The sequence below is a fragment of the Siphateles boraxobius genome, unplaced genomic scaffold, assembly GCF_051911475.1.
Source record: "Siphateles boraxobius isolate OS27281-9 unplaced genomic scaffold, OSU_SipBor_1 18, whole genome shotgun sequence".
Classification (NCBI taxonomy): Eukaryota; Metazoa; Chordata; class Actinopteri; order Cypriniformes; family Leuciscidae; genus Siphateles; species Siphateles boraxobius.
The window spans coordinates 385085-399778 of record NW_027508788.1 but is presented as its reverse complement, the minus strand read 5'-3'; the positions used below and the strand labels follow the sequence as shown (position 1 = coordinate 399778).

The window sequence follows — 14694 nt, the reverse complement described above, 5'->3', positions numbered from 1 at the left end:
CGCCGCTTTCCCCCACTGGTCTCTTCGGCCCAGCGGTGAACGGGATCGTTGACTGCTTCTCTATGGTGCAAAAGACCACGCAGGCCATGAACCTCTTCCTGCAGCGACGCTCGAGTTCCGCCACAGGCCGCTCTCGTGAGAGACAAAGCCAGCCTCCTTTGCGAACCAGCACCCAGCGTCCAGCACAGCCTCAGCATCAGCCTTCGCAGCGACGTCAGGGCGGCCGCCCTAGATCGCGCTCAGACAGCCGTCGCAGACCGCCGCCCCCCAGAGGGCCTCGGCAGAGACTCACGCTGAAGTCTGAGCACGCGAAGCCCTCCTAACAGCGAGAGAGAAAAGACGCGCGTGTCCCGCTGCGGCCGGACCGCCGTCAAAGTTCATTTCCCTGTCAGTCCCCTTCGAACAGGCTACTGCAGTGGTTCGACTAGCAGCCAACGAGCCGGTTTATTCACCCTCTCGCCTGCACACAAACGCCGTTTTCACGGCGACCCAGGGAATTCTCAAAAAGAGTATAATGTCTGGTCCGGCTCACGCCGTCAGTGTTTTAAGTGTAGTGAATGTGCCCACGCCCCAGTGTTCACCCCTACACATAAGCACTCCAAACCCTGTGTCACTCACAGAGCACACTCTCATAAAGCGCAGAAAAGCCGCTCGAGTGTTGAATGTAAGAAATGTGTCCACAGGTCTGTGCCCACTATCTGCCCGCTCTGTTACACGATCAAAGAAGCAGGTTATGAACGTAAGTCTCGTGCCCGCCAGAGAGCGCTCACGCTTGCTAACACAAACCTCCCCCCGGGCCCCGCCTGTGCGTTTAAGTGTTATCACAAAACACAGGGCGTTGATAAAGCGCTCCCCATCTACTATGATCGGGGCGTCAGATACAGTTGTAAGTCTCGTGCCCGCGTGCGCGCGCTCACGCTTACAGAGAGCTCTCCCGCCCAGAGCGCTGCTCGCGCGTCAAAGTGTGGTAAAAGTATGTTCCCCATCCCTTATGATCGGGACATCTCACATAAGTCAGCCGGTCTCGGCGGTCAGCGAGCGCCCATTGCCCAGAACCGAGAGCGCGGCGCAAATGGCGGCGGTCTGAACCCGGAGGTTCACGTTTGCCCGAGGGACTGGTTTATCTCTCTAGATCTGAAGGATGCCTATTTTCAGATTCAGATAGTACCCCGTCACAGGCAATTTTTGAGATTCGCCTTCGACGGTCAGGCATATCAATACACCGTCCTGCCGTTCGGCCTGTCCCTGGCACCCCGTACATTTACAAAGTGCATGGACGCGGCGCTCGCCCCCCTGAGAAGTCAGGGGCTGCGCGTAATGAACTATCTGGACGATTGGCTGATATTGGCACAATCAGAGACAGAACTACTATCTCACAGAACAGTGCTTCTCAGTCATCTGGAAAGCTTGGGTCTCACGGTCAACTGGACCAAGAGCTCATTACTGCCCAGCCAGTCAATTTCCTTTTTAGGAATAGAACTGGACTCTGTGACCATGACGGCTCGTTTATCGACACAGCGCGCGCGCCGTGTTCGCCACATAGCCGCATCTTTCCAGAAGGGCAGCTTTCTCCCTTTGAAAACATTTCAAAGGATGTTGGGCTGTATGGCATCAGCTGCAGTGGTGCTCCAGCTGGGCCTACTGCGTATGCGCCCGCTCCAACGCTGGTTGAACGCTCGCGCGCCTCGCCGAGCCTGGGTGTCTGGCGGCCAGAAAACCAGAGTGACTCAGACCTGCATAACAGCTCTGCAGCCCTGGTTAGTGGCCGACTGGTACCAGCAGGGAGTAATGATGGGAACCATCTCTTATCGGAAGGTCATCTCGACAGACGCGTCCAACTCGGGTTGGGGCGCGTTGTTCGAGGGCAGACCGGCCTTTGGCCAGTGGTCAGACCAGGAGAAGGGTTTTCACATAAACTGTCTGGAAATGATAGCGGTCGAGAACGCGCTGAAGTGCTTCCTCCCGTTCATACAGGGCCAGCATGTTCTTGTCCGCTCGGACAACACATCTGTGGTATCCTATGTAAACCGTCAGGGCGGTGTCAGATCCAGAAATCTCTGCAATCTGGCGGAACGCCTCCTTATTTGGTCACAGACGAACCTGCGCTCGCTGAGGGCGGCGCATGTGCCTGGCCATTTGAACGACGGCCCAGACAGACTGTCCAGGGACAATGTTCCCCCAGGGGAATGGTCCCTGCACCCCCAAACGGTCCAGAAACTGTGGCGCCTATTCGGCAGAGCGGAAGTCGACCTGTTTGCGTCAAAAGACAACGCTCAGTGCCCGACGTTCTTCTCGAAGGACGAGGACGCGCTGGCCCAGGTTTGGCCCAGCCTCCCGCTATATGCTTTCCCTCCGGTTTCTCTGTTGCCACAGGTGATCAAGAGGATCAGGGAAACGCTCCACTCGGTGCTCCTCATAGCCCCGCGTTGGGAGAATCAGACTTGGTTCCCGGAACTGGCACGGCTGTCACATACAGCTCCGTGGCCGATTCCGGTGAGGGCAGATCTCCTCTCTCAAGCTCGCGGCACGATCTGGCATCCCCATCCAGAGCGCTGGTCTCTGCATGCATGGTTGATCAACGGGTACTCGTTGCACTGCCAGAAGGAGTGATGAACACGATCACGCAGTCTAGAGCCCCTTCCACGAGAAGGCTCTACGCGTCTAAATGGTCGGTGTTCTCTGGATGGTGCACCGACAGAGGTCTGGACCCGCGGACATGCGGGGTGGCGCATCTGCTCACCTTCCTACAAGAGCTGTTGGATAAGGGAAGATCCTCATCCACGCTCAAAGTATACGTGGCGGCCGTAGCAGCATTCGCGGAATCGACGCACGGCCAGTCACTGGGAAGACATGAGTTCGTCATCCGCTTCCTTAGAGGAGCTAGAAGGATGAATCCGCCGCGCCCCCCGTCGGTTCCCATGTGGGATCTTTCACTGGTCCTCGAGGCCCTGAAAGCTTTTCCATTTGAACCACTAGACTCCGTGGAGTTGAAATATCTATCACTAAAGACCGTTTTTCTGACTGCACTGTCGTCAGTAAAACGTGTAGGGGACAGCGCGTTGTGTCTTGAGTTCTGACCAAATGACTCTAAAGTCATCCTCAGACCTAGACATGGTTATGTCCCTAAAGTGATGGGCACTCCATTCAGAGCGCAAGTTATTTCGCTGTCAGCTCTCCCAGCATCTGACAGCGGAAGTGATGTGAATCTCCTCTGCCCTGTCAGAGCGCTGAGGTTTTACATTACGCGCTCCGCCTCCTTCAGGCGTTCGGAACAGCTTTTCGTTTCGTTTGGTGGGCGCGCCAAGGGGCTTGCCTCCTCGAAACAGAGCCTGTCCAGATGGATAGTCGACGCTATAGCGGCAGCTTACGCGTCGAAAGGTCTGCAATGCCCTCTGGGCATCAGGGCTCATTCCACGAGAGGTGTGGCCTCGTCGTGGGCATGGTCCAGTGGAATTTCTATCCATGACATATGTGTAGCGGCGGGCTGGGGCTCCCCGTCTACCTTTGTCAGGTTTTATAACCTAGAAGTTCCTGCCTTGCAGGCTAAACTATTGTCAGTTTGAAAAAGAGGTGTATTCTGCCCAGATCTCCTGCTCAGATCACGTTCATGACTCAGCTCTCCTGGTTGAGCTGCACTAGTAGGGTATGTGCCATATGACTATACAGACCGGCGCGCTGCTCTGTATTCCCTATGTGTGCTTATGTACAAGTGATGGCCCGCGTGGCTGGCCACCTTATTTTTTCCACTTATGGGGTTCCCCTCAAGCTCGGGGTTCTCATGTGGATGCTTGGCGCGCACGGCGTTGACAAAGTGTTCCCGTAGCGTAAGCTAAACTTACGCAATACGAGAGAACCTCTCGTAAGAGAACGATACTCGGTTACTAACGTAACCTCGGTTCTCTCTAGAGAGGGAACGAGTATTGCGTAACCGGCCGTGCTCGCGCCACGAGCGACTTCGCTTCAGTCGTCGAAAAACCAGAGAATTCAGCCTACAGCCCCTATTTTATATGCTAAGCCACGCCTATCTGGCGGGCTGTGACGCTATAAAGGCGCGGGCGCCCCTCATTGGGCGTGACGTCACGCCGGGCGCACTGGTAGGCTGCAGCAGTTGCCCGCAGGGCAGCCAATGAGCACGCGAGATGGCCTGCTCTAGGTCTGCTAGCTGCTGCACTGCGTTGACAAGTTATACAAAATTAAGGATAATTTTTGGCTTCAGTATCTCGAGAAGATGAGAGATCTAGAGAGAACCGAGGTTACGTTAGTAACCGAGTATCGTTTTCTTGATTTACTTCACTTTGTTACTCAAAGTCGTGAGTTTATATATTTAAGTCTAGTTTCATTTCCTCTTTTGTTATATTCGGAGATGATTCACTAACACACACTGACTGAGTGACTTTGACCGAAGTGTTTGGAAACATTAAGGCATAAAATTGTTAATCCTGCAAGAAAAGTCAATGTTAGTAATGAATTATTATAAAATCCATCACATGATCTTATCGTATTCGCGATAAGAAAATACGACAGTCTGTCAAGAGTGCTGAATTTGTAAATAGACTAATATTTGCTTTTTTTGTCAGAGCAAGACATCATGTCATCTCAAATTAGTGGCAATTAATTAGCTGCCTTTTTATTGAACTGTGTGGGAGTTATTACACACACTACCCCACCCAATCATTGCTAGGATTTAACCAGAGATGTAAACATAGGACCTTGTATCTGCATTCCCCATTGCGGTTTGTGACTGACATGTCACTTCCCAAAGCCCATGCATGAATCACTGCTAAACTGAGCTTCTGGTAGCATTTAATGATGTAGAGTGCACTGCTATGGATGGAGTTGATGGATAGATAGATATACCCCTTTTCCACCAAAAAAGAACTGGTTCCGAACTGGTGCTGGTCCAAAGTTAGTTCGGAGTTGGTTCAACTTGCGAACCTTCTCAGAACCGGTTTGTTTTCCCACTGACTAGAGCGCCCAGCGAACGACGTCGTTACGTCACTGTGTACGTCGCCATACAGAAACGCTAGCAAGTACATTATTTTGGGATTATCTATAACTTGTGTACCATGAAGGCTTTAAAAACAATTGAAATAAGTAAGTCTTTTAATCTTTTCCTTTGATATGTAATCATTTCTGATTAGTTATGTACCTCTGTCTTGTGTCTTTTTTTCTTTCCGTTTATTTGTTCTATATTTTGACTGTTTTCTTCTTTGCTTACATAATGTTTTCAATAAAAAAATAAAATTTAAAAAAAGCTAGAAACGCTTGCGCCAACTTCAAGCATAATAATTACAATGGTGGACTACATCGTGTTTCTGCAAATGTTTCTCCTGGCTTTGCGGTCATAAAATATGTTTAGGACACATCTAAACCCGCCTCCAGTCCCGCCGTAAGCATGACACGGTGGTAAAAGAACGGTTCTCTGGTTCTAGTCCAGCAAAGGGTTGGTGCCGCTTTGGAACCAGTTTTCCTGGCCGAGAACCGGTTATTTGCCTGTCGAAACACAAAGAACCGGTTCGCGAGTAGGCACCGGCTCCGAACCGGCTCTCAAAATGCTTTGGTGGAAAAGGGGTAATAGACAGACAGACAGACAGACAGACAGAAGGAACAGACAGAAGGAACAGACGGACAAGCTTGCACAACCGCTTCTCACCACAGAGGATCTGATGAATGCCTCCAGGTGGTGTTCCTGCTTCTTAAGGGCTAGCTGAATAAAATATCATATTAATAAAATCCATCAGCTAAGGTCAGGAAATCAATCCCAGGTTTCTTTGGATGCTTTTACATTGCAAGACCTAATGCACAGACTAGATATTTTGACTTCTGCCTGATTTAAGTCCTGTCTATTTGTATTTACAAGACACTAGCAACTATGTTCACATTAACAAGAAAATCACTTTAAATTACTTTTTAATCACTTCAGCATTTTTATATATTTAGATGAAATTTAACTGTAGGTCAGAAAACCAACATGTATAGCATTCCTCTGCACATTCTCCAAGAGTAAATTTAGTACCTGTAGATCTACTGTAAGCAACCAGCACTGAAAGTTTTAGACATTACATAATATAGCTACAGTTACAGTATTAGTTAATGCAGTAATGATTCACATATACTTTTCCTTCTTTTATAATGTTTCAATCTGTGCTATTCTGAAGGGTGACCGTGGACCTAATGGTGTGGTTGGAAGAGCAGGAGTCAATGGAAAGGATGGAGGAAACGGACTGGACGGGCCTCAGGGGTCTCCAGGAATTCCAGGACCAAAGGTCAAGTAACCATCTTACATTTTACACCATATACAAATGACTTTTGTAACAGACTCTGATCCAGACTGCTTCATTTTGGCAGAAATAAGCAATTTATTTTAGTATCCTGACATATAAGTGTTTGATTTTGTGTGATGTTTCCTGATTCCTGTTAACACAACAGTTTTAAAATTCAGTTTTAAATTCTAAAACACAGGGTCCTCTAGGCTATAAAGGTGAATCAGGCTCACCTGGAGAAAAAGGAGAGGAGGTGAGACAAAATTGAAGCTGGTCACTAAAATGTTGTAGGTTCAAATCCCATCATTTATACCCTTTAATACGGCACCATTAATTTTTTTGCAGGGCATTATTGGACCAGAGGGTCCATGTGGAGATATGGGAAAAGCCGGTGAGAAAGTAAGCCATCATTAAACCAATAGTCAATATAAATTCAAGCACCCTATTTTATACGGTGCATTGTTTGTATATACCTCCATCTAGTGGTCAAGCAAAGAACTATTAAACTGGAACTTAATTTATTATGTATTTTTATAATCTACAGTTGCATCATTCTGGAAACAGTGCTTGGTAATTTTAAGTGTTTATGAGCATATTTAACCTGTGGTTCACATTTACAGGGCTCAAAAGGAGTACCTGGCTCTCCTGGTCCTGTCGGCCCTCCTGTAAGTCATCTAATTTTGACTGCAGCATCATTCACTGTAGCTATGAATGAACAGAATAATCAAGACTGATTCTTTAATTACATCTGGCTTTGACATTTAAATGTGCATAGTTATAATAACAATATTAACCCTGTATTCCTTTTTAGTATCTTGCCTCATTGTATTTTAATTATTCTTTAGGGTCTACAAGGCATGAGAGGGATGGAGGGCCCTGAAGGGCATCCAGGGCCAGATGTAAGTGAAGACAAAATGACAATAATGCGCTAAATACTCAACATTTGGTTATCAAATGCACAAGTGTATATATAACATGAGGATTGAGGACTTAGTCTAGTTAATCTTAATCTAGTGATAGTTATCTGTTAATGTTACCGTTTACAGGGGGATGATGGGATGGGTGGACCACCAGGTCTTCCAGGTGCACCTGTGAGTAATACAGAATATCACAAACTGATGGTGTGACTCAGTATGTATTGACTTAACCACCATTGCATTAACATTTCATTACATGCTTCCTGTATAAAATAAATTAGTTTCTTTTTCATTACACTGTATTTTATCTTACTTTCCATGTATTATTTGTCTATTTTCTTTCAATCTCAGTTTATTTAAATGTTTGCAGGGAGCCCCTGGTTGGACAGGTGTGGTTGGTGCCCAGGGACCTAATGGGTCGCGTGTAAGTTTTAGGCTGTTTTATACTGTTCCACTCAATTGTGTCAATCCGTGACATGCTTACAATTTCTGTTATATTTTCTAGGGGGAGCCTGGACCTCCAGGAGCCGTTGGTCTTCCGGGGCCACAGGTATTCTATTTATTATTTGGGACAGTGTAATGTTGCTGATAAATGACCTCTACATAACATATATGTCATTTCTTAGGGTCCCCAAGGATTAGAGGGACAGATCGGGCCTCCAGGGCCCAGGGGTCCACAGGTGAATGACTTATATAAATTGTCTACTATAATGAATCTAATTGATTGAATTAAGAGATGGTAGTCTTGGAGGTTATTTTAGGTATCTGCATGCTAATATATGAATACTAAGTGACTAGCCTGTGGCAGGCTCTGTCAAACTTTATTTCACATGAACGTGATCCATATTATTTGCATTCATATGTTTCTTCACCAGGGGCTGTCAGGCCGGGAGGGTTTTCCTGGTCCTAAAGGAGAGCCTGTAAGAACTTTTTTCTCACAGAGTGAAATATCTTTCTTTAAATTTCTTTAATATTCCTAACTCGATAATGATCAGGCCTTCATGCTGTTGAAGGTTCTACCAAGATATTCAATCTGAACACATCCACTACCGTTCAAAATTTGAGGTCGATAAGATTTATCTTATGCTCACCAAAACTGCATTTATTTGATAAAAAATACAGTAAAAACTGAATATTGTGAAATATTATTTCACTCTAAAAAATTACTTTTAATTTATTTAATTTATTCCTGTGATGGCAAAGCTGCATTTTCAGCATCATTACGCCAGTTTTCAGTGTCACATGATCCTTTAGAAATCATTATAATATGCTGATTTGCTGCTCAAGAAACATTTCCTATTATTTTCAACGTTGAAAACAGGGAACCATGATGAATTGAAAGTCAAATGAACAGCATTTATTTAAAATATATATATATTTCGTAACATTATAAATGTATTCACTGTCACTTTTGTTCAATTTAATGCATCCTTGCTAAATAAAAGTATTAATTTATTTTAAAAATAAACTTTTGAATGATAGTATACCTTCTTATCCTTGTTCATTTACAGGGACCTGCAGGGCCAATGGGCCTCAGAGGGGAGCCAGGGTTTGAAGGAATAATGGTAAAACCCACTCATCCCATATACAAAAATACACATATAAAACATATATACGCATATAAAATATATCCCAATGTATTTTTTGTAATTGTGTCATTCAAATGTAACCAAGGTAATGTCCTATTTCTTACATGTACTGGTTAATCTTTCTTGTGTTTTCTTCATTTAAGGGTGTACTAGGAACACAAGGACCAAAAGGCTTTACTGGTACCAAAGTAAGCTCATGCCATCTCTATTTTAACCTGTCTCTACTCTGAGTTTTATATTGGCTCTAATAGTTTTACTGTCTTTAAGGGTAACAGAGGACCTGATGGAGACCAGGGAGACTTTGGACCTAAAGGAAACAAAGTAAACTTTAAATATGAATTAAATTATATATACAGTCTACATTGCACATTGTTTTAGGTTGTTACCCTCATGATAATAGTTGTCACTTGTTGAAAATTGTATTTTCCTCCCAGGGTGCTAGAGGAGCCCCAGGGGTTCCAGGCATTCATGGTGAGCAGGGACCAATGGGTTTTCCTGGTTTCCCAGGCATCAGAGGTCTGCCAGGACCACTGGGTATTCAGGTATGAGTTACAATATTATTGCTTCACTTATATCACATTTGCTTTTAGTTTGTTTGCCAGTCCACGGTTAGTCTTTAGAGTCATAACTCAATTTCCTCTCACACATAGGGAGAGGATGGAGAGGCTGGTCCGCATGGCAAAGTGGGCCAGGAGGGGTCAAAGGTCAGAGTTGCTCTGTACTATAGGCAATAGGATTTACAGTCTAATATTCTTCATTACTAATGTGAAATGTTCATTTTATTGAAGGGGAGCAGAGGTCCTGAAGGCGTCCCTGGAAAGCCTGGTCCTAGAGGCCTGAAGGTAATACACTTTATATTTTCATACACACTGCCATGTAAGGTTGAGATCAGTAAGATTTTTTAAATGTATTTATTTATTTATTTTTCTAAGGATCATGTGACTCTGAAGACTGAAGTAATTACGCTGAAAATTTAGCTGTATTATAGTAGTTAATTAGATTTTAAAATACATTAAAATAGAAAACTGTTCTTTTAAATTGTAATAATATTTCACAATATTAAATTTTTTACTGTATTTTGTTGTCAAATAAATGCAGTGAGCATAAGAATCCTACTGACCCCAAATATTTGAATGGTAGTGTATTATGGTCATAAGTTTTAAAGTATTGCAAATAGTGAAAAAAAAGCTGTTTGATATTGTATTTAATGAAGTCTTTAATGAACATTTTCAGGGACGAACAGGGCAGAGGGGTCACAATGGCATGCCTGGACTTCCTGTAAGTGTCCATACACAAAAGCTGAGAGTAATGGAAATCCTTACCTCCCCATTATCAATCTTCTGTGTAGACTGTTGATGATGTCAGTGTTGGTGGTGTTTATTGCAGGGTTTACCTGGCCCACCTGGACCTTTTGGAGCTGAAGGAAAGCCTGGTACACAGGTTCCCATTCTATATTCTAATACCATGATAACTGTAAAAAAATATCATTGATGCATTTTTACTTCAATTAAAAATATTTAAAAGCAAGAAGGCTACATTATATTATGAAAACATTATATTATGGTTTCTAATTTTAGATTTTAAATGGGTCCTATTATGCTTTTTCAACTTTAGATAGTGTGTAATGTTGCTGTTTGAGCATAAAAAAGATCTGCAAGGTTACAATGCTCAAAGTCCACTCCAAAGGGAGATATTTTGATATTTAACAGAATCCCCTTTTCAAGAACCACAACAAACTTTTTTGTACTAGTTTGTACTACAATGCAATTTTTCTGGATCTTATGAAGTCATAATGTTCCTCATTTAAATAATCTCTGCCCAAGGAATACGCAAAACAGGGAATGAGGCCTGGTTAAGCTGCATTAGAGAAGACAGTGTTGTCGCTACGTCAAAGAGAAGCTGTTTTTTTCCACAACATTTCCAAAGCTTTGACTTTTCTAAGGCTGACGAACTTAGAGTGGTCAACTTATTTTTAACACTGTTCCTGAACATTAAAACCCAAACGTTTATCTGTGCTCTGCACATTTTATGGAGAACAGCTTGTTTACTGTAGCTTTTATAAGACGGTTTACTGCTCCTTAGAAAAAATTAACCATAGTTTAGTGATCGATTACTGTTTGATTTATCTTAGTTTTCCGACAAATGTCACGATTAAATGGTGGATAACATCGTATCTATAATGTATTTTTGAAAATTACAAAAACATACCACTCTGAAACATAAAATCTATGCTTGCAAAGTCTGTGCATGAAATACGTTCTGCACGATCCTCTTGTTCATTAACATTGTCAGGGTCTGAATTGGGCTCAGATTGATTTGAAGTTCACAACATCATTAATATTTACACTACAGAAGAACTCGCAGTTATGTAGGGGCAGGACATTTCCCGAACATGTGCTAAGCTCTGCCAAGCGACACACTGGGCCATCTAACTAATCACAGCACATTTTGTTATTTCGGAAGGAGGGTACTAGAATTTAGTAGTAGAATAGTATTATAATATTATTTAGTATTATAAGTATTATAATAAATACAGATACATTTGTATATTATTACAATTACTATAAATAGCTCAATAAAGGTTATAGAAAGAATAAACAGGTACTTCAACAGAGATTGTAAAAAAATTCAAATTCATTCTCATTGTTCTTTCTTGTGCTCCAGGGACTTCAAGGCCTTGTTGCTAATGCAGGAAGTAAAGGACCAACGGTGAGTTCAGAACTCTTTATGTAATATCCCACTTACAAATGGTTTTAAAGTCTATATTGGCATTTATAAAGTCATTAATGTAGTCTTTAGCTACTGGACAGAAACTGTTTATTTAGTTAACATTGCTAAGCGTTCATATTGAGCTCCTCTAACAGACTTTATTTACCATTAATGAGCCGTTTTTGGCAGTGAATGGAGCTCTATAATGCAGATTGTTGTCATGAATCCAGCAGACTGAGCTCCCAGTTCAGATCAAATAAAAAAGCGATGATCACATTTTATAGAGGATGGGCTATGCCTTTTATGAATCATAAAGAGGCTATTCAAACAAAGACAGCCTTTACAGGAATTTAGTGGGCACCAGTGTTATGTGCAGCTTGTCAAAGTTTAATTTGCACCCTACCAGCTATAAATGACTCCAGTAAAATGCAGTAGGCAAGAAGAGTGATGGTCAGTAGTGGTAGCAGAAACACTGGTACACACATGAACACACAGGCTTTTAAGTTCTTGGTTGGTTTCTCAAACCTTAGGGATTGCAAGGTATTCTCGGAGAACCTGGTCAGGATGGACCCCCAGGATCTATGGTGAGTTTTCTTCTCTATTCTCTGTCATTTCCACACACGTCTTTAAATCACTTCAGAGTTTACTAGTCTGCTGTGCCTGAAGCTGAATAGCTTATTTGTAAGCACAAGAATGATGACAAAATGTCAGCTTAATAGAAAAAAATAATCCCCTGCTTGCAAGACACACACCCTCCTGACCCCTATTTGACTTGCCAATTTTATTTTATGACTTGCCTACAGTATGTTTAGAAAACGTAATAAACTGAATCCATATTACATATTATTTTTCATAATATTGAATTTTTTACTCCGTGTACTCAGATCAGGGGAAGTGCTGTTACATTTTCTATAATTTTTGGCACGTCTGCCTTTCAATATCTAAAAAAAGTTGAGGTGGTAGTCTTATAGTTATATGCGTTCTGTTTTTTAGCTTTGCATTTCTATACATAATGCAGGGCTCGCAAAATTGCTAGCCCGACGCCCCGGGACTATTGTGTTTTCCAGTCGGGCTACCAAAATGCATAACCGGCCTGCCCGATGGGCTATCTGAAATGGTGTAATCAAATTGCAAAAAAAAATATGACCGCATTTTTGATCATGCTGATTTATCCGCAGTGCAATTTCTCATGAATCTCCGTGCCTGTTTTAAGAGAAACACATGATCAGTGGCGTGGGTGGGTCAGGTGTGTGTGAGGCGATGTCTGGAAATCAAATTCAATAGTAACGTTGCATTGGGTTTAATTAGTCTTTTAATGAGATCTACTAATATCTTTACTGTATCTCTACTAAAAGATAAGCGATTTTGCTTGTGTACCTTAATGGTCTTGTGGTTAAAACTTTTGCCATGCGTGTCAGAGGTTCTGGGTTCTAATCCGCACACGTATATATATATTTTTTTCTCAGCAAAACCGAATATGTTCATCAGTGGTTACAGTATATATCAAGCAGGGACACGTTTGTGTGCATTTTGTTTTGTGATTTCACCGGAACGAATAGAGAGTCTCTGCAACAGCAATAGATTGAAGCGCACGTCCGAGTGAAGACTGCAAGAGCCACAAGAGAACACTGTATCCATGCAACTGATAGCCGCGGCAACGAGCGCTCAGCTTGATTTCAAACACAACAAATTATAGCGCTAGATTGTCTCTTATTTAATAACGAACTAAATGAATGCTCTGCTAGTTAACTGGAGATGTTTTATTTATTTGTATTGGGTACGTCCGTGCCTCGAAATGTTTCACAAAGTGGTGGAGGACAATATCGACCCTGAGAAAAAGTGGTGGCCCACTGTCCCACCAATAAATTATGCCTATGCACAATAAAAATTAAAGCCCCACTTTGACATGAATTCTTTACTTTGCGTGTCAGAATGTTTGAATCCATGTGCTAACACTGTAAAGCTGCTTTGAATCAAACAAATGATTGATCATGTGACACTGAAAATTGAAGTTATGGCTGCTGAAAATTCAGCTTTGTCTTCACAGGAATTAGTTAAATAAATGCAGCCTTGGTGAGCATAAGTAAACTTATGAATTCACTTCACCCACTTCTCCCCACATTCAAACATATATAGTTTTGCCTTTCCAACACAAATGGATATTATTGCAAAAATGGTTTTATAGCAAACCCTTTTACATTGTATTATCATTCAGTTGCATGCTGGTAATTAATTTAGCCTATTCAATATGCTTGTTATGAATAGAGAGAAGGTTGAGAAACATAATTAGATTAATTGACCTTAGTCAGGTAACAGTAGATGCTACGTTGAATTTAACAGATGAAAACGAGACTGTGAGGGATAGACGTACAGTCTTTACAATGGCACACACTGTATAAAGGTCTAATCATCATGTAATTTTTATGTTGTTAAACAACAGTACGATACATTGAACACACTGTATTCTATTCCTCACAACCTCATTTTGATTCCTGTCAAAAATCGAATATGGCGCTACCCTGAGTAAGGTCTATAAGATCACTTCAGCAACTTAATACAAAAATAAAAATTCTGTTTGTGGATTGTTAAATCTGTACTGATTATGTGTTTCAATGACAGGGTCTGCATGGACAAGAGGGACCCATGGGCAATCCAGGACCACCAGGAGAGAGGGTATGTTACGACTTATTTCTTTGCTCTCATATAACTCAAATAACCAAGCTGCTGATTCTTCATGATGTTTCGATATGTATTTTTTCTCAGGGTTTCTCTGGAAAGACAGGAGTGGAGGGACCGCAGGGCCCTGTTGGCATGTATGTAAGTGACCCCTCTACAGGGCTTTATAGAGGAAAAAGGGATCAGGATGAAGAGTATTGTATTTGAGGTTGATGTTTTGACATAGCCACCTAACTCTGTCATGTTCTTTTAAGGGTTTTCCAGGAAACGTGGGTATGAGAGGAAGAGCAGGCCACGCTGGAGACAGAGTAAAGACAAATTGCACTTTAACCATCCTGCATTAACCACAATGTCATTATATTATGCTATTGTACATTACAGTTATAATGTCAAAGCATATTACCTACAGATAAAGGCTCTGTTCTTATCTTAGTGAACCTGCCTCGAAGTCTGCATAATAAGCTGACCTATAAGGCAACATCCTAACCTAAATGGAACCTATAAATGACTGGAAACACTCAGCTGTTCAATTATCAGTTT

The 14694-nt window shown here is 42.5% G+C and overlaps 1 protein-coding gene across 4 annotated transcripts in view; it reads left to right on the top strand.

The window, feature by feature from the left end:
• LOC143740740 (uncharacterized) overlaps window positions 1-14694 on the top strand; it is a 73383-nt gene that overhangs the window by 46200 nt on the left and 12489 nt on the right. For all 4 annotated transcript variants that reach the window (XM_077232738.1, XM_077232739.1, XM_077232737.1 and 1 more), the window contains 23 exons: window positions 6159-6266; window positions 6463-6516; window positions 6609-6662; window positions 6884-6928; window positions 7109-7162; window positions 7310-7354; window positions 7551-7604; window positions 7686-7730; window positions 7807-7860; window positions 8056-8100; window positions 8692-8745; window positions 8913-8957; window positions 9037-9090; window positions 9204-9311; window positions 9420-9473; window positions 9558-9611; window positions 10003-10047; window positions 10156-10209; window positions 11434-11478; window positions 12009-12062; window positions 14098-14151; window positions 14242-14295; window positions 14409-14462. In XM_077232738.1, the coding sequence (XP_077088853.1) occupies window positions 6159-6266; window positions 6463-6516; window positions 6609-6662; window positions 6884-6928; window positions 7109-7162; window positions 7310-7354; window positions 7551-7604; window positions 7686-7730; window positions 7807-7860; window positions 8056-8100; window positions 8692-8745; window positions 8913-8957; window positions 9037-9090; window positions 9204-9311; window positions 9420-9473; window positions 9558-9611; window positions 10003-10047; window positions 10156-10209; window positions 11434-11478; window positions 12009-12062; window positions 14098-14151; window positions 14242-14295; window positions 14409-14462 (1287 nt within the window). The remainder of the gene's footprint in view (window positions 1-6158; window positions 6267-6462; window positions 6517-6608; window positions 6663-6883; window positions 6929-7108; window positions 7163-7309; window positions 7355-7550; window positions 7605-7685; window positions 7731-7806; window positions 7861-8055; window positions 8101-8691; window positions 8746-8912; window positions 8958-9036; window positions 9091-9203; window positions 9312-9419; window positions 9474-9557; window positions 9612-10002; window positions 10048-10155; window positions 10210-11433; window positions 11479-12008; window positions 12063-14097; window positions 14152-14241; window positions 14296-14408; window positions 14463-14694) is intronic.